The sequence below is a fragment of the Tauraco erythrolophus genome, chromosome Z, assembly GCF_009769465.1.
Source record: "Tauraco erythrolophus isolate bTauEry1 chromosome Z, bTauEry1.pri, whole genome shotgun sequence".
Taxonomy (NCBI): Eukaryota; Metazoa; Chordata; class Aves; order Musophagiformes; family Musophagidae; genus Tauraco; species Tauraco erythrolophus.
In genome coordinates this window covers 5,214,528-5,233,230 of record NC_141496.1, presented here as the reverse complement: position 1 = coordinate 5,233,230, position 18,703 = coordinate 5,214,528, and the positions used below count along the sequence as shown (strand labels likewise).

At 42.7% G+C, this 18,703-nt stretch overlaps 1 protein-coding gene across 1 annotated transcript in view; it reads left to right on the top strand.

The window, feature by feature from the left end:
• Nucleotides 1-17,618, top strand: part of SETBP1 (SET binding protein 1) — a 272,487-nt gene extending 254,869 nt beyond the window's left edge. The window contains 2 exon segments of the mRNA XM_086629708.1: nt 11,330-11,497; nt 17,062-17,618. Of these exon segments, the coding sequence (XP_086485834.1) occupies nt 11,330-11,497; nt 17,062-17,618 (725 nt within the window).
• Nucleotides 17,619-18,703: the final 1,085 nt, after the last annotated feature.

Sequence of the window (18,703 nt, the reverse complement as noted above, 5' to 3'; positions counted from 1 at the left end):
TCCAATGCAATGAACTCTCTAAAAAAAAATCTTCCCTGGCATAAGCTTCTCTGAAATCAATTTTTATCAGCCGATTTTCTCTGTTTTCCCATGCCAAATGAACATTTATTATCTCTTTCAAACTGGCACTTCGAGTTCCAGCTTGGGTGTGCATTGTGCTAGGTTCCATATACAAAAAAAAAGAAGGAAAGGTGGATCTTGTCCAAGAAACTTTATAAGTACAAGACAAGAGGAAACAGATGAATGCAATAAGCAGTGAGCATGATTGAACAGTAAAGCAAGGATAGTTAATTAATCTGTTTGTACAGACCCTAGCACAATAGAACTAGACCACATTACTTCCAACATGAGTACTTAATAACAACAACAATAATGATTAGGCCTTTAAAATTAATGTATTAATTATCAGTCAGAGCTCACATGTTGGTTAGCCAGTGAAAGAAGAATGCCATTTTTTTATCCAAAGTATCAGGGGACACATAATTCTTTATGAAAAAGTCCAGTTTCACATCAGTATTGTGTTCCCTCATACACAGGCTTTCTGCCAATCTGCCCTGAACTAGAACAGTGCTTCTCCTGATTCACCCTTTTCCTTAGGATCATTATGATTATTTATTTATAATTATGCCATCATTGTTTTAGGTTCTCAGTAGCCTCCTTCATATCTGCCCTTGCTTTTAAAGCTGTCCTTTCCCTTTGCCCTTTCTGATTAAACAAATAATGATTGATTTCCTCCCTGCTTTGCTGCCCAATGCTCACTTGCATGTGCATGCAGTGTTGTCCATGCTATCAGCAGGACTCAGGAAAGTGAAGGCATGGGTCTTTCATGGGATGAAACGGGCTCTAGTTTGGAGGAAATACACAAAGATCAACAGACCAGTAATAAATAAGTCCACCTGTATACGTCATCTTGTTCTCTCTCTGAAGCAGCAACCAAGGATAAAATACAGTGGAATCATGGGCGTGTGTGTGTGAATTTTAAACTCTGAGCCCCCCCGTGATGGTGTTGTAGATAATTTATTTTCACCTCATTCAAAGATAGGCTGAACTGGGAGATTGTCTTACATAAATCCTTCTGAACAGAGCACCCCAAATGAGAAGAAAAAGTCCAATAAAAGGTGATGATTACATCCCAGAAGATCTGTCCACTCAAGGGATAGACCTCCCACTACCGCAGGGTGAATCACAGCTTTGTGAGCAAATCACTGCACCCCAGTGGGTTTCCAGCAGTGCTTCCAAGTCTCTGTTTGTATTTTGGTACCTGTGAAAGAAACCCAATGGTTTTTCCTTATTGACAGCTCCAGATCCATATATTCTTCCTGTTCCTCAATTCAGATGAGAATTTCAGTGAGGTGAGTGATACAGGCTGAAGAAACCAAGTGCCAAAAACAAAAGACAGATGGCTGAACCCATGACTCACCAGCGATCAGCTGCAATTGGGCCGTGTAGACTTTGAAGTAATTCATTACATTTGTATCTCTGCTGTAGGGGGAGGATTTTCCTCAATGATTTGTATGACCTTGCTAAACCCAGATAGGTGGTAATTGAGCAGCAACTACTTCTTCAGAAGAAACAGAATAAAAATATTGAAAATATTGACTCACCCCAAAGGCAGTAAGCAGCACTTTGGTCTTTGACCTTTAAGCATCCTAGGGTAGTCAATAACCTGGCTGTTAGATGCTGTGCCTGCCACTGATTTTGATTTGGGAGTAGTTTAACCTTGAACCAAGATCCAAGTAACCACGGCAACAGGAAGTCGGCCTCTCCATCCAAGGAGTGGGAATCCATAAATCAAGGTCCCTAATGCAAACACTGTGTGCAGGTAGAGATTTGAGAGGATAAGTGGTTTGTGAGGGATTACCTTTGAAAAAATGAATGACTGTCCCTTGATATGTTGAAGCACAGCTTCACAGAGACATTTTTTTTTTATCAATAGAGGTCAACAGGTTACAGCTGCATGTTTTCGTATGGCTCTTTATATAGGCCCTTCAGTTTAATTAGAACCAGATGTTGAATTTATGAGGTTCTTAGCGTTATTATGTACCATATGCACATGCATATATGTGTATGTGTATTGATGCACACACCCACATACGTACATTTCTTGTGCACAAGCTACGTTCATGAATAAATAATATCAAGGCTCAAACTTAAGCACTATGGAGCAGTGAAACCTGAGTTTTGCATATGCACAGTTTCATAATACTGTGATCCCATAAGCATAATTACCTAGTTAAATATCCCCATTATTCTATGGGACACTACTTTATTCAATGTATAGCACTCACCTAATGAACAGCTATTTGGTAGTTGGATTTTCCTTTCTCTATTCATTGTGTGACATCATGTCTCATTTATTCCACATTTCTAAGCCTTGATATGAATAGATGAATGTTTCATGAATGTTGATAATTTTATTTTCACAGCACTGCTCTTGAGATGAGGGATATATTATTGTTCTCATTTGCAACAGAGAAGCTGAGCAGAGACAGACTGAAGTTGAATGGGTGCAATTTGAGATGCTTAATACTTGATTTGAGGCTCTGAAAGGATATGTGGTCTAACAGGTAGAGACTTCTCTGCATAGCTCCACCAAGCCATGACCTGTAATTCTGCCTCACTCCTGACCATTTTTGCACTCAGATCCATTCTCCTTTATTAAGTCCACAGGCTGATATCAGGTCACAGGCTCATCAGGACTCCTACCCCAGACTGGCCCACTCTGTAGCACTGCCTTTCAGACCCTTCTCACCAGTGCAGTTCTTCTGTGCCCGAGTCTGCTGGAGATCTCTTCCACAGTTCCTGAGATAACTCATAGGTCTCCTGATATTTCTCATTTCATGTGCAAGGGACAAAGGTAGGGACCATTCATAGCAGCTCCAAGCTGTAAAAACAAGGAGATATATATTGATATGAAGAGGCTGAGCACAGCCAACGGATGTAGAAGTTTGTGCAGCAGTTTCTGGCTCTGCTTCATGATCTTCTTGATCTTCTGTGAAAGGATGAGGAAAAGGCTGAGGTACTTAATGCCTTCTTTGCCTCAGTCTTTAATAGTAAGACCAGTTGTTCTCTGGGTACTCAGCCTTCCTGAGCCGGAAGACAGGGACAGAGTGCAGAATGAAGCCCCCATAATCCAAGGGGAAATGGTTAGCAACCTACTAAACCACTTAGACACACACAAGTATATGGGGCCAGATGGGATCCACTCCAGGGTACTGGGGGAGCTGGTAGAGGGCTCACCAAACTACTTTCCATTATTTATCAGCGGTCCTGGTTAACTGAGGAGGTCTCAGTTGACTGGAGGTTAGCAAATCTACAAGAAGGGCCAGAAGGAAGATCTGGGCAACTACAGGCCCATCAGTCTGACTTTGGTACCAGGAAAGGTTATGGAACTGACACACATAGCACAACCAAGTGACCAGGCCCAGTCAGCATGGGTTTACAAAAGGCAGGTCCTGCTTGACCAACCTGATCTCCTTCTGTGACCCATTTAGTGGATGAGAGAAAGCCTATGAATGTTGTCTACCTGGATTTAAGAAGGTCTTTGACACCGTTTCCCACAACATTCCCCTGGAGAAACTGGCTGCTCATGGTTTGGACTAGTGTACACTCTGCAGGGTGAAAAACTGGCTGTTTTGTTGTGATGAATGAAGTTAAATCCAGTTGGCGGCCGGTCACAAGTGGTGTTCCCCAGGGCTCAGTATTGCAGTCAGTTCTTTTTTATAGCTTTATCAACAATCTGAATGAGGGGATCAAGTGCACCAGTAAGACAACACCAAGTTGGGCGAGAGTGTTGATCTCCTTGTGGATAAGAAGACTCTGCAGAGGGATCTGGACAGGGTGAACTGATGGACCAAGGTCAACAGTATGAGATTCAATAAGGCCAAGTATCCGGTCCTGCACTTGGGTCACAGTAACAACATTCAACACTACAGGCTTGGAGAGGAGTGGCTGGAAAGCTGCCTGATGGGAAAGGACCTGGGGCTGTTGGTTGACAGCCGGCTGAGTATGAGCCAGCAGGTGCCCAGGTGGCCAAGAAGGCCAAGAGCATCCTGGCTTGTATCAGAAATAGTGTGGCCAGCAGGACTAGAGGAGTGATCGTCCCCCTGTACTCAGCACTGGTGAGGCCGCACCTTGAATAATGTGTTGAGTTTTGGGCCCCTCACTACAAGAAAGACATTGTGGTGCTGGAGCGTGTCCAAAGAAGAGCAACAAAGCTGGTGAAGGGTCTGGAGCACAAGTGTTATGACGAGCGGCTGAGGGAACTGGGGTTATTTAGCCTGGAGAAAAGGAGGCTGAGGGGAGACCGCATCGCTCTCTACAACCACCTGAAAGGAAGTTGTAGTGAGGTCAGTGTTGGTCCCTTTTCCCAAGTAGCAAGTTGCACCAGGGGAATTTTAGATTCGATGTTAGGAAAAATTTCTTCACTGAAAGGTTTGTCAGGCATTGGAACAGGCTGCCCAGGGAAGTGATTGAGTCACCATCCCTGGAGGTATTTAAAAGACATGTAGACATGATACTTAGGGACATGGTTTAGTGGTGAACTTGGCAGTATTAGTTTAATGGTTGCACTCAGTGATCTTAACGGTCTTTTCAAACCTAAATGATTCTATGATTCTAGATATAGGGGTACTTGCGGGAACTCTTGGAGGAGCTACCAGGTGCTATCCAGGTGAAGCCAGGAGTAGCAGTGGGGGCTCACTGCTCATGGGGACAAAGGCTCCCATCTGCTGACCTGACCTGCTGTCCAGGGAGGTTTCCTGCTGGCCTGAGGCTTGGATAAGGGAAATTGTGGAGATACACGAAACCAAGTCTGAGTGGCAAATCAAACCAAGCAAAGGTGGCAGGATATTTACTTGAATGACCAAAGAGCTTCTGAGTAATGTCAGATATAAAGACAAAGCAAAAAAGAGGTGGAAGCAGGAACAGGCAACCCAGAAAAATATAGATAGAATGTCCAAGCTTGCAGGGATGGTCTTAGGAAGCCAAAACCTATTTGGACTTGAAACTATGAAGGGCAGAAAGGCAACAAGAAATGTTTCTACAGGTACATAAACAGTAAAAAGCAGCCTAGGGAGAATGTGAGCTCACTGCTGAATGGAACAGGGACCCTGGTGGCAAAAGACTGGCAAAAGATCGAAGCATTCATTGGTATCTTTGCCTTGATCTTGTCTGGTAAGACTGACCTTCAGGAACCCTAGGCCCTTGAGACAGGTGAGGAAAGGAAACTTATTCTTGGTGGAGGAGGATCTGGTTAGGGAACAGTTAAACAAACTGGATATACATAAGTCCATGGAACTTGACAAGATGCACCCAAAATTGCTGAGATAGCTGGCTGATGTCATTTCGAGGCCACTCTTGATTATTTCTGAAAGGTCATGGTGATTGGGAAAGGATTCTGAAGACTAGAAGAGAGCAAATATCAGTCCAAAAAGGGCAAGCAGAAAGACCCAGGGAGTAATAGACTGGCCAGTCTCATCTTAATCCCTCAGAAGGCAATGGAGCAAATAATCTTGGAAAGCATTTTCAAACATATGAAAGACAAGAAGGTGATCAGGAATAGTCAGCATAGTTTTATGAGGGGAAAATCATGTCTGATCAACCTAATGTTGCTTATCTCGACTTCAGCAAGACTTTTAACACTGTCACCTATAATCTCCTCACGACTAAACTGATTAAACATAGACTAGATAAATGTACTATGAGATGGACTGAAAACTGGCTGAACTGCTGGGCTCAAAGGATTGTGGTCAGTGGCACAAAGTCCAGCTAGAGTCTGGTCACCAGTGGTGTACTCGAGGTGTTGATACTGAGGACAAAACTATTTAACATAAAATCAGTCATAGAAGCATAGAATACCAGAATGGAACAGACCTCAAGGATCCCGTGGGCCAACCTTTCCTGGCAAAAGCATGGCCTAGATAAGACAGCCCAGCACCCTGTCCAGCTGAATCATAGAAGTGTCTGATGCTGGGAAATCCACCACTTCCCTGGGGAGATTATTCCAATGGCTGATTGTTCTCATTGTGAAAAATTTTCCTCTAATGTCCAATCAGAATCTCCCCAGGAGTAACTTGTACCCTCTACCCCTTGTCTTCTCCATGTGACTCCTTGTGAAAAGGGAGTCTCCATCTTCTTTGTAGCCACCTTTTAAATACTGAAACATGGTAATAAAGTGTCCACTAAGCCTTCTTTTCTCAAGGCTGAACAAACCCTGTTCAAACAAATAAACACGTTAATTAATTATCTGAGTGATGGGGCAAAGTGTACCTGTAGCAAATTTAGAGAAAATACAACATTAGAAGGAGTGATTGATATTCCAGAGGGTCATGCTGTCATTCAGAGGGACCTCAACAGGTTGGAGAAATGGGCTGACAGGAATCTTGTGAAATTCAAATAGGGCAATTGCAAAGTCCTGCATCTGGGAAGGAATAACCCCATGCACCAGTACCTGTTGGGGGCTGACTAGATGGGCAGCAGCTTGACCAGAAAGACCTTGGGGTACTGGTGGACACCAAGTTGACCATGATCCAGCAACGTGCCATTGCAGCAAAGGCAGCCAAGAGCTCCCTGGGTTGCATTAGGGGCATTATTGCCAGCAAATCAAGGGAGATGATCCTTCCCCCCTTAATTCAGCACATCTAGAGTACTGTGTCCAATTCGGGGCTCCTAAGTAGAATAGAGACATGAACATATGAGAAGTAGCTCAATGAAAGGTCACAATTGAGGGTCTGGAGCATCTCTCCTACGAGGAAAGGCTGAGGCAGCTGAGACTGTTCAGCCTGGAGAAGAGAACGCTTAGGGGAATCTTACCCATGTGTACGAATGTCTGATGGGGAAGAGTGAAGAAAATGAAGCTAGACTTTTCTCAGTAGTACCTAGTGACAGGACAAGGGGCAGTGGTGTGGTGGTTTAACCCGGCCGGCAACTAAACGCCACACAACTGCCAGCTCACCATACACCACCTCTGGGGAATGGGGAAGAGGATTACAGGGGAAAATGGAAGGAGACCCATGGATTCAGATAAGAACAATTTAATAATAATAACATAAAAGTAATAAAGGTAAAATAATAGCATATGTGTATATATATTGATAATAATATATACAAACAAATGATGCACAGTGTAATTGCTCATCACCCAGTGACAAACACCTATCTCGTCCCAGCAAACTAATCTGAAACAGATCAGTCTTGACAATTCCATCCCGAGCAAGTGACAGTCCTGAAAAGACAGTGAGAGAGAGAGCACTCTGAGATACTAAGAGTCCAAGAGAGCCCTCAGAAGGACAATCCCCCAAACTTCCTGGTCATCCCTCATCTATATACTGGGCAAGATGTTGCATGATATGGAATACTCCATTGGCCAATTTGGCTCTCAATCCTAAATCTAAATTCAAATCATAAAGGGAGTTGTGGGCTCTGTGTTCTGGCCATGCTCCACCCCCTCCCCAGCCTGTTGTGTTCCTGCACACTGGCAGATGGGAAGCCAAAAGGCCCTCAATGTCTCAGCACCAACTGCAAACATCAGTGTGTTACCAACGTTCTTCTCATAACAAATGCCAGACTAAAACCAAAACGCGGAGCTCTTCTATGCTAAAAAGAAAAACTAACTCTGTCCCAGTCCAAACCAGGACAAGTGGGCGCAGAATGAAACACAGATGGTTATGTCTGAACATCACAAAACATGTTTTTACTGTGAGAACAGCTGAGCACTTGTATAAATCACCCAGAGACACTGTGGAGTCTCCCTCCTTAGAGATATTCAAAAGCTGACCAGACATAGTCCAGGCCAACCTGCTTTAGCTGACTCTACTTCAGCAGGGTGGGCTGGACCAAGTGTTCTGAAGACGAGCCTTCCAATTTCAGCTGCTCTGTGACTTTTGAATCCTCATGTAATTTAATGTCTAAAATCTGATGCATGTTATCTGAGGTCATGTGCAGGTTGAGATTTGAAAAGAGAAGGAATCTATGAAGGATTACCTTTTAAAAATTAATGTCCTGGATATATTGAAGCCCAGCATTGCAGAGACTGGGAGAGGTTTTCATAAGGTGGAAAAGGCGTAATACAAAGTCCTCACCCAAGCAGATTTTTGCTCTACTCTCACAAGAGCATGGCTATCAGATTGTTACAAAGCATGAACTGGCAGGAGTTTTCTAAAATGTGCAGTAAAACTCCCAGCCTTATTGTTAAAAGTGACTAAAGCATTTTAGCTGCCTTTCTGCTTGGTAAAATCATATACTTAAATATACTTATGGAGTATGTATACACACACACACAAACTCACAGAAATATTATCTGTAAATGGTTAGATACATATTCAGGTGTATTATGCAAATATTTGATATGTAAAACTTAAATCCCAGAGTTTAAACTTAATACATTTACAAGCAAACAAAATGTTTTCAAATCATAAGACAGTTTGAGTAACATTGTTCAGGTAGGAATCTACCAGCCCTGAGTGCACAGGTTTTATTTTTCTAGAATATTTGATCTCTTTGGTATATTTCTACCACTTGTTTCTTCTGCATTGTAATCCTTAGGTTGAAAAGTGTATGACAAAATACTCTTTTTTTTTTAAACTCCTAACTCTTTAATGAGTTGTAAGGTAAATTTTCATTATGAAGGAGATTCCTAAAAAATAAGTGTAAGTGTAAGGTACTTTGCATAAGGAGTTACATAATGAGGTGGTTCCTGATGCCTGCTCCTTACTCAGGTGAAACAACTGCAAAGTTATAGAATATAGAATAATAAAATCATAGAATAATAGAGAGGTTTGGATTGAAAGGGACCTCAAAGATCATTTAGTTCCAACCCTGCTCCCATGGACAGGGACACCTTCCAAGAGATCAGGTTTCTCAAAGCCTCATCCAACCTGACCTTGAACAATTCCAGGGATGGGTCATCTACAACTTCTCTGGGCAACCTGTTCCAGTGCTTCACCATCCTCAGAGTGAAGTTCTTCCTCATATTTAATCTAAATCTCCCCTCTTTCAGTTTAAAGCCGTTACTCCTTGTCCTATCACTACATGCCTTTGTAAAAGTCCCTCTCCAGCTTTCCTGTAGGCCCCCTTTAGGTACTGGAAGGCCTTCTCTGGGGGTGAACAGCCCCAACTCTCTCAGCCTGTCTTCATAGCAGAGGTGCTCCAGCCCTTGCATCATCTTCATGGCCCTCCTTTTGACCCTCTCCAGCAGCTTCATGTCCTTCTTGTGTTGGAGACCCCAGACCTGAACCCAGTATTCCAGGTGGGGTCTCACAAGAGCAGAACAGAGGGGCAGAGTCTCCTCTCTCGACCTGCTGGCCACGCTGCTTTGGATGCAGCCCAGGACACGGTTGGCTTTCTGGGCTGCCAGCGCACATTGCTGGCTCATGTTGAGCTTCTCATCCACCTGCACTCCCAAGTCCTTTTCCTCAGGGCTGCTCTCAATCCATTCTCTGCCCAGCCTGTACTTGTGCAGGACCTTGCACTTGGCCTTGTTGAACTTCATGAGGTTCTCACAGGCCCATCTCTCCAGCCTGTCAAGGTCCCTCTGGATGGCATCCCTTCCCTCCAGCGTGTCCACAACACCACACAGCTTGGTGTCATCTGCAAACTTGCTGAGGGTGCACTCAATCCCACTGTCCATGTCACCAGCAAAGATGTTAAATAGCACTGGCCCCAGTACTGACCCCTGAGGAACACCACTCGTCACTGGCCTCCACATAGACATTGAACCATTGACCACAACTCTTTGAGTGCGACCATCCAGCCAATTCCTTATCCACCAAGTGGTCCATCCATCAAAACCATGTCTCTCGAATTAGAGACAAGGATGTCGTACAAATCAACATCAAATGCCTTGAACAAGTCCAGGTAGACGATGTCAGTTGCTCTTCCCCTATCCATTAATGCTGTAACCTCACCATAGAAGGCCACCAAATTAGTCAGGCAGGATTTGCCCTTAGTGAAGCCATGTTGGCTGTCACCAATCACCTCCTTATTTTCCATGTGCCTTATCACAGTCGCCAGGAGGATCTGCTCCATGATCTTGCTGGGCATAGAGGTGAGCCTGTAGTTCCCTGGATCTTCCTTTTTTCTCTTTTTAAAATAGGGGTTATATTTCTTCTTTTTCATTCCGTGCAAACTTCATTGGACTGACACAACTTCTCAACTATGATGGACAGTGGCTTAGCAACTTCATCTATCAGTTCCTTCAGGACCTGTGGATGTATCTCCTCAGGTCACATGTGCTTGAGCACCTTCAGGTTCTTAGATGATCGTGGACCTGATCTTCTCCTACAGTGGGTGGTTTTTCATTCTCCCAGTCCCTGCCTTTGCCTTCTGTGACTTGGGCTGTGCAGCTGGAGCACTTGCCAGTGAAGACTGAGGTAAAAACCTCATTGAATATCTCAGCCTTCTCCATATCTTGGGTAACCAGGTCTCCTGTTTCCTTCTGGAGAGGGACTACATTTTCCCTAGTCCTCCTTTTATCACCAACGTACGTATAGAAGTTTTTCTTGTTGCCCTTGATGTCTCTGGCCAGATTTAATTCTACCGAGGCTTTAGCTTTCTTAATCTGATCCCTTGCAGAATTTCTCTATATTCCTTCCAGGTTACCTGTCCTTGCTTCCACTCTCGGTAGGCTTCCTTTTTGTGTTTGACTTTGTTCAGGAGCTCCTTGTTCATCCATGCAGGCTTCCTGGAGTTTCTGCCTGACTTTCTCTTTTTAGGGATGCACCACTCCTGAGCTTCGAAGAGATGATTCTTGAATATTAACCAGCTTTCTTGGGTCCCTCTTCCCTCCAGGGCTTTCTCCCGTGGTATTCTACCAAGCAGATCCTTGAAGAGGGTAAAGTCTACTCTCTTGAAGTCCAGGGTAGTAAGCTTGCTGTGCACCCTCCTTGCCTCCCGAACAATCTTGAACTCCACCATTTCATGGTCACTATAGCCAAGCCATTACAGAAGATAAGTTTGTAAATATGGAGAATACACTAGCCAGAAAATGACAATTAGACAATCCCACTAAATACAGATATAAAGCATGTCTACCTTTATACATATCAGATTGTGTTTTTGCTTGGAGAATAAAAATTAGTGATGTGGAATTATTACGTCGGTTTACCATTGTTTATAGACATCAATGATGGTACATCTGGAAACAAAGCTAGAAAAAAAAAAACAGTGATGATGATCTTTGCTAGCATCAAGACCACATTTACAGGCACATGTAATGGAAAATATGGAAATATGTCGGGCTAGCAAGGACAGTAACTGACTACTCTTTCCCAGATATTCCCTAGATAGGTTGCTTTATCAATATTGATCCAAATTTTGTTTTCTTCCCCAGGAATTGCAGGTCCCCACTTAAAAGCAGATCAGACTTCACTTCATAATAAAATGGAAAGTTCTGCCTGTAACATGATGACCAGAAGGAAACCAGCAGCTGTTGACAGTGTTGCAATGCCAACTCCAGTATTATCTCTTCTACCTTCATCATCAGCAACATCTGAAGCAGGTAATGTTGTTTCCTTCCATCCCCTCTGTTCCTTCCCCATCTTCTTCCTTCTGGCACTTCATAGAACAATGTGTGCTTGTGCTGCTCTTCCTCATAGAAGAAGTAGCTGCAAATGTGCATATCTAATGTGATAATCAGGCTGTAATTTTTCTAACACTTTCTTATCATGACCATATCTTGGCATATCAAATCTATTTTATTCACATACCACCACTTGTGCAATGATGAGGACACAAGTAGCACCAGCCCGTATGGTCTAGCAGGGGACTCTTGGGCTCCTTTCTCAGCCTCGTTGTTCATTTATTTGAATGTTCTCATCCCTATAGCATGAACACGCTGAATACACAGTGAATAGCTAAGCAGCAGCTGAGATTTCTTTCTGCATACTTCAGTGATTTTAGCATAATATTCTATGTTGCAAATGCAAAATTGTCTGAGGCAATGAACAGTAATGTAAAATATATGAGAATAAATAAGTCAGAATAACATGTTTTTCAATCAACTCATATTTTGTGATTCTGTTTTGAATCGGATCTGAAAGGTGATAGCTTTATACAGTTAGGAATCGAGCCAAGTCATTCAGGCATCATCATACCTTTTCTTGGGCATGGATAGAGAAGTGCCTTAACTTCTGGTGAATGGGAAACCCGTAGTACATTACTCTACACATAGCCATCAGGAGTTTCATAGTCTTGTCAAACCTTTGATTCCAGATTCACAAAAAAATTTATTTGAATCACTGAGTTATGGAATGATTGAATATTTAATTATGCAACTGAAAGTGCTGTTTCAGTGAACTCCTTTTGATTTTCCTCTCATTCCCTGAATAAAGAGTGAAAACAAGGCATCAATGCTGTAAAGTAGTCTTTATAAAGATAGAATTTTGTATTAAAAAATCAAGATTCTCTGTTTAGTCTTTAATACTTTCCTACATATAAACTAAGGAGAGATTTTTAGTGCAGCGGAGAATGAAAGCACACGAATATTTTATGATCAGTTTCAAGATGAAAGTGTATGCTTGACTGCATGGTTCATTCTTTCCATTTTCAGAAGTCTAATTAGATTGTTGGTTTATCTGTAGCCCAGATGTTGAAATAATTTAGTGAAAACTGAAAGAAACTGTGTTAATGGGAAAACAGGACAGTGCTATGGGTTTCCTGTAATTAACAGGGAGCTCTTTGAAAATTCTTCCATTCAAACCAAGTCGATAAACTGAGCCCAGCTGTTGAGCAGTCTTCTCTGTGCCATGTTCTTGTAAGTGGCCTCAGGCAACTCCAAAAGAACAGAAAATGACAGGCAGTAAGAACGATCTTTAGTGCTGCAGACAGAACAGAGCCATCCAGAATAAATTCAGAGGAGTGATGGAGAACTTCCAAGGGGTCTACCTGGGCTCACCTCGTTGTTCAATACCGCTGTGCTGGAGTGGGTCCTGCAGCTTACCTTAAGCTACTCTTGGAAATGTATATTTTTGATAGAGATTTGTCTCTTTGCCTCAGAAGCTATTTCCAGGGTCATATCAATCCTCTGTGACTTCCCGGCATGGCCCATGGCCATTTCAGTTTGTGTCTGTCCGTGAGATGGAGCCTCACTGCATCTATGTACCCCAGAGAGGGGAGAAACATGGGGCCTCTATGTGCCTTATTTTAAAAGTATAAAGCTGGTTTTTAAGACTAATACTGGTTCTTGCTTGTTTGGGGCAGCTAGGTGAGGTTTTATTGAAAGTGGGAAAAAGATGAAAGAGAAGTACAAAAACCTGTGCTACATCAAGTATTTCTGGTTTCTCTTCACTTCAGGCTGGACTATGCCAAATAGCTTCAAGTATCCATGGAGGCAGCGCGTGGCCCTGCAGCCTGGCAAGATATAGGGAGATAACCATGCCATGCAGCAAAATATCCCCCTACTCCTGTATTCCCAGCACCTGGAGCTTGTCATCATGTTGTATCATCTCTGTAGCAGCATATTCCCTTTTTCATATGCCTGCATGCAGACATAGCATTACTATTTCCCACCTCTTCTTCAACCCCTTTTAGATGAATTCCACCAAATAGAGCAAGTTGAAAATCTTCCTCCTAAAGCAAGATTTCCATGTGCAAACAGCAAAGTATGTGCAGGAAAAGAGCAACCCAGCCTAGAAATGATGCAGACCAACTTTCATCCAGGGCTGGGCAGGGTCTGCCTGGATAAAATGGAAAAGATTAGTATTTAGCTTTGGTTTTCAGCAAAGCAGTATATCACATGGCAATACAGCAAAATATTTTATATCAAAGATTGCTCACCAAGAGCTTCCAGATGAGTTGATAACACCTAATGGCCCTCACTTCAATAGTGGTTTATCCTGGCAGATCTCCCTGACGTTTTGTCATATGCACACCTCATCAAATCTTACCCCTGCAGACCCATCAGACTCTTTTCCATATAGTTTCCATACTCCAAATGTTGAATCAGATGTCCCTGACTCTAAATAGTCAAAATAATATTGAGTTTCTTAATATCTACTTTTAAAAGCTTGATTTGAAAACATATTACTTATTCAGTACATGCATTCTGACTATTGGCAGACTGTGTAACATAACTCAAATGCTTTCTAGAGCTGACAAGTTCAGAGGCTTGCTAGGAAGGAAAGCAAAAGCATTGTTAGTGGCTTCTAACAAGCTTCCTGAGAAAGTCATGAACATCCCAAAGCATTTACGAAAGAAAAATTAATGCAGTAAGCCAGCATAGAATGACATGAAAGTCTTTTTATAAATTAGAAAATGAGTTTCAGTCCAAAAGGAAACAAACTATCAGCTTGCAGAGTTTTAGGAGGGCAAAAAAAGTATCTAAACAACATGAAGGAAGACACTGAGAGTGATGTTCAGCCACTATAGATTTACGTGTAAGTGTAGACATCTACTCATAACTGTCTGCATATCAGTTAATTTTGGAGAACTAGGCAATTTGGCAGAAAGCACATGCCTACCTTTGCTCTGCTCAGGCACCCTCTACTCACCATCAGACTCCACTCAGGACACTCAGCCTGGATGACTTGGACCTCTTGGGTGACTAAGACACCCTTTGGATTTGACAGGATGGATAGAAGACCTGCACCTTCCTTATCCATTATCAGAAGAATGTCCATTGTCACCTTAAATTACATGGAGTTCACATTTATAAACAGAGGTCATCCTCTACCCACTATACAAACCAGGTCCCTTTGGCTGTGATGGGGTGGTAAAGCTAAGCTGCAGAAACAGCTGACTACAGATAAATCTCAGTCAAGACATAAAATCTTTGCAGATACTTGGCTAATGCTTTATTTCAAATTTGTTTGCAGTCCCTTGGCTTACTTTCTTTCCAATGAAATCTGAGAGCAATGCCAGATCTTCTGATTTCACCACGAACCTTGCAATTCTTCCTGTATTTTTGCTAAAATTACCATCTTCAACATTTCCATCATCCCCTGAAAATGTTCAGCTTTACTTTCTGGAAAAAAATTGCATCTTGAATATGGGAATTTTTTTTTAAAAAGGTCTTGAAAGTGGGCCCTCACAATAGCAATAAGAGGCAAAAGGTGGACAGGAAATATGAAGAGTGTGAAAAATGCTTGATTTCTCAAGTCTTCCGACCTGAAGCTTCTCTCAGAACCTGGGAGGGTCTCAAAGGAGCCAAATGCTCAGGGCTGGAAATATAGGGGCTATATATGTCAATCACAGGTGAGGTCAGATAAGAGTAATCATTTTGTGTGACAGGGATCTAACCATTTTTTGATCAAATGACTGAAAAATAGCTGGCTGCCACTTGCCCTTAGGGGTCTTGCATCCACACTTTTTAGGGGTAACCCACTTGAGAGGAATTTTGTGCAACTAATTAGCTTCTCCTGAGCAATGTGGATATTTCATTTCCTTTCTCTTTTCCTCTGGTACCAAAATGACTGCATTCTTCTTTTCTTTTGTCCTCTGTGAATCACAAATTGCAAGTGGGTTTTATTTTTCTTTTTGGTGTGGGGAGTGGGTTACATATGGAAAATGTATTTTGTCTTGTAATTAATGAAAACCAGACTTTGGGAAGTTGGCCATCCAGGTCTTTATTTATAAAGAGAACATATGTCTGTGTTTTGTTTATGACTCACTCCTACTCCTTGTATTGTAACTTGGGTTTGTTTATGCAAGCTCTTTGCTGAATCCAAGCAACGTGGTGGTATAAGAGCCAATAATTTATGTTCTCCAAGAGGGGAGGACAGTGAGTGAGGTTTGTATGCTGAATCTGTCACAGCCCATAGTGAGCAAGAAGAGATCCTACCACTTGACAGCTCCTGGTTATCTACAGAAAATGCTACAATAGCAACTTTATTTAAACTACTGCTAGAAGATTAGCCTGTTAGCCATGAAGGGAGTGATAACCCCTAAATGAACCTTTCTCGAAATCTTGGCTGCTCTGGAAACTTCAAGGATTTCAAACCCAAATGACTGCTTGACAGTCAGGTGTAAATTAGGTTTGCAAGTAGATGTGGGCTGAGGTTAATTTAGTAGGATGTTTTATTCTTTACTGAAAAGAAATTCTGAACACCATCATTTCTTTTCCAGCAGCACAGAACGGATATGTTAGGAGTGAAAGGGAGCACCAGTTATTGCAATAGGGGAATTAATACACTCTGTTTCTCTCACAGAGGGGTAGTTACTTATAATCCATGTGCAAATCCTGAACTATGAACAGATGCCACGTTCTGTAAAGGACAATGAGACAATTTAAGAAAAACAAGCAAGGTCTTGTGCCCTGTGCAAAGCACCAGGAGCCAAGAAATGCTGGGTACTCTTTCCAGCTCTGACAATGACTCACAACGTGGCCTTGGCAAAAGACTTAACTGCTTTGGACTTCATTCAGATCTAAAGTAAGTGATCTGAACCAGGAGTAAGCTTAATTCGGGGGCCATTCAAGATAATTACATGAGAGGTTTCAGCTAGTATCTGCAGAGATGGTAGTAAAGGAGTTCAGGCAGGGTTAACAAATTTGCCACAGGTGAAGAGACCTACACAGCGTGTCTGTGCCCACTAGTTTCAGTAACAAATACTTTTTGTACTAACTGGCATCCATGGCAAGAACTGAAGGCCGGGGTGAAGACATCAGGAATGTATGTTTGGGGTACAGAAGGTTTAATAGTTGCAGTGGGCCAATATGACAGTTATGCTAAGCAGCCCCTTCTCCCCTCCCACTAGAGGTTTAGAAATGAGAATGAAATAAACCCATGGTAAAACACTGCTGTAGAAAAGCTTTGTTGCTTTAGAAGAGGGGAGAGCTGTAGAGAAATCTCCGAGGACTGCTTAATACTCAAAGTTGTGTTTTAATCCAGGACAGTAAAAAAGGAGATAACAGGCATTCTTCTGGGACTGTAATGAATAATCTTTTAACTTTCTTTTGGTTGCTTTTGTATGCAGAGTCCTTTCTCACAGCCATCGCTTCTTCAGTAGTCATATTCAGCCTACTGAGCTTGAAAGCATCTAGTCTTCATGACACTGAAAGCTGAAAAAGGAGCGTTTCCGTTCACTGTTGTTTGATCCACCTCTGTTTCTGTTCTTTTCTCCCAACAGCCAGCCCACCACTGAAAAAAAGGTTCAAGCGCCGTGAAATAGAAGCAATTCAGTGCGAGGTGCGCAAGATGTGCAACTACACCAAGATCCTGTCCACGAAGAAGAACCTGGATCATGTGAACAAGATCCTGAAAGCCAAGAGGCTGCAGAGACAATCAAAGACAGGCAATAACTTTGTCAAGAAGCGGCGGGGACGTCCTCGGAAGCAACCTCTCTCCTTTGATGAAGACTCCAGAGACCAAATGCCCGTTCTGGAAAAATGCATTGACCTTCCCAGCAAAAGAGGTCAGAGACCGACACTCAACCCTTCGATATTGGAGCAAGCAGCCACTCAAGATACAATCATGGCTACTATAGAGGCTGTCATACACATGGCTCGAGAGACGCCTCCTCCACCACCTCCTCTCCCTCCTCCCCCGCCTCCACCCCCTCTCCCTCTGCCCCGAACACCACGGCTTGGGAAAAGAAAAAGCAAATCTCTGCAGGAGGAAGAGGAGGATATGAAAGTGAAGCGGCATCGAAAAAGCAGAGGGAGCGAAAGCGAAGGCCTTCCCTAAGGCCGACGCGCTCCATCAGACATTGGGTGCTTGTAGCAGGGCACGCCGGGACTAGGGACTGAAGGCGTGTGGTCCGCTTCACCCCTGCGACAGCACCAGACTCTTTCACCCCTTGGGTGGCCAGAACCCATCACGGAGAGCTGTGCCAGCCGGGGTTCTCATCTTCCCCTTCATCATTTGGTCCCAGCCTCCCCCCTCAAGGAAAGAGGGGGAAAGGATATGGGAAAGGTAGGGGATAAGAAGGGGAAAAGATGAGTTAATATTGGGGATAGTATCTACTTTACAGAGTTTCCAAAACTAGTCAGCATCTCAGCATTGCTGTTCTCATACCGTACCCGGAGGTGGGAGATGGTCCTTGCAGAGAGCTGAACTAGGGCTGCATGCTTGACTCGGATTCCGTTTGTCGGGCCAGGTGAAAGTAAGAGTAACCATAACATAGTAGAAATCACTGTAAAAAAGGAAAAAAAGAAAAAAAAAAACAAAAAACAAAAAATAGTGTAATTTTCTCAACTGTGATCTTGGTTATAATCTGTTTGAATTTTTTTTTTTTTTTTCCAGTTTTATAAACCTACCAGGCTTTGGGGCAGCATAACCCAAAATGCCTGACTCCTGCTAGAACTAGTATTTCTTTTTCATTTACTTGCCTAGTTACAACTAGCTGCAATATAGGCAATAGAAAAGTAGAGCCTTACACATGCGCACACTCATTCCGAGTGCTATCCCAAGGAACGACGGAATATCACATCATTTAAAATAAAGCGTACATGGATATTCAGTTACAATAGCACGTTTCTATGAAGCAACTTGGCATCATTTTCAGTGGCATGTGAAAAGGGGTCATCCATCAACCAGGTTGTTTTGATGCTTGGTACACACGAGTAGAGAACAGCAAGACACTTCTGGGGAATAGAATTATAGTAAACATGGACAAACTCTCAAAAAAAAAAAAGAATATAAAAAAACAAGCAGAAAAAAAAAAAGAAAAAACAGAATAAAAAGACAGGGCCCAAACCAACCAGTTCCAACCACCTACAATTCCCAGTGAAATTGATGGGAAACCCAGGATCCAAATTACTTACATTGGG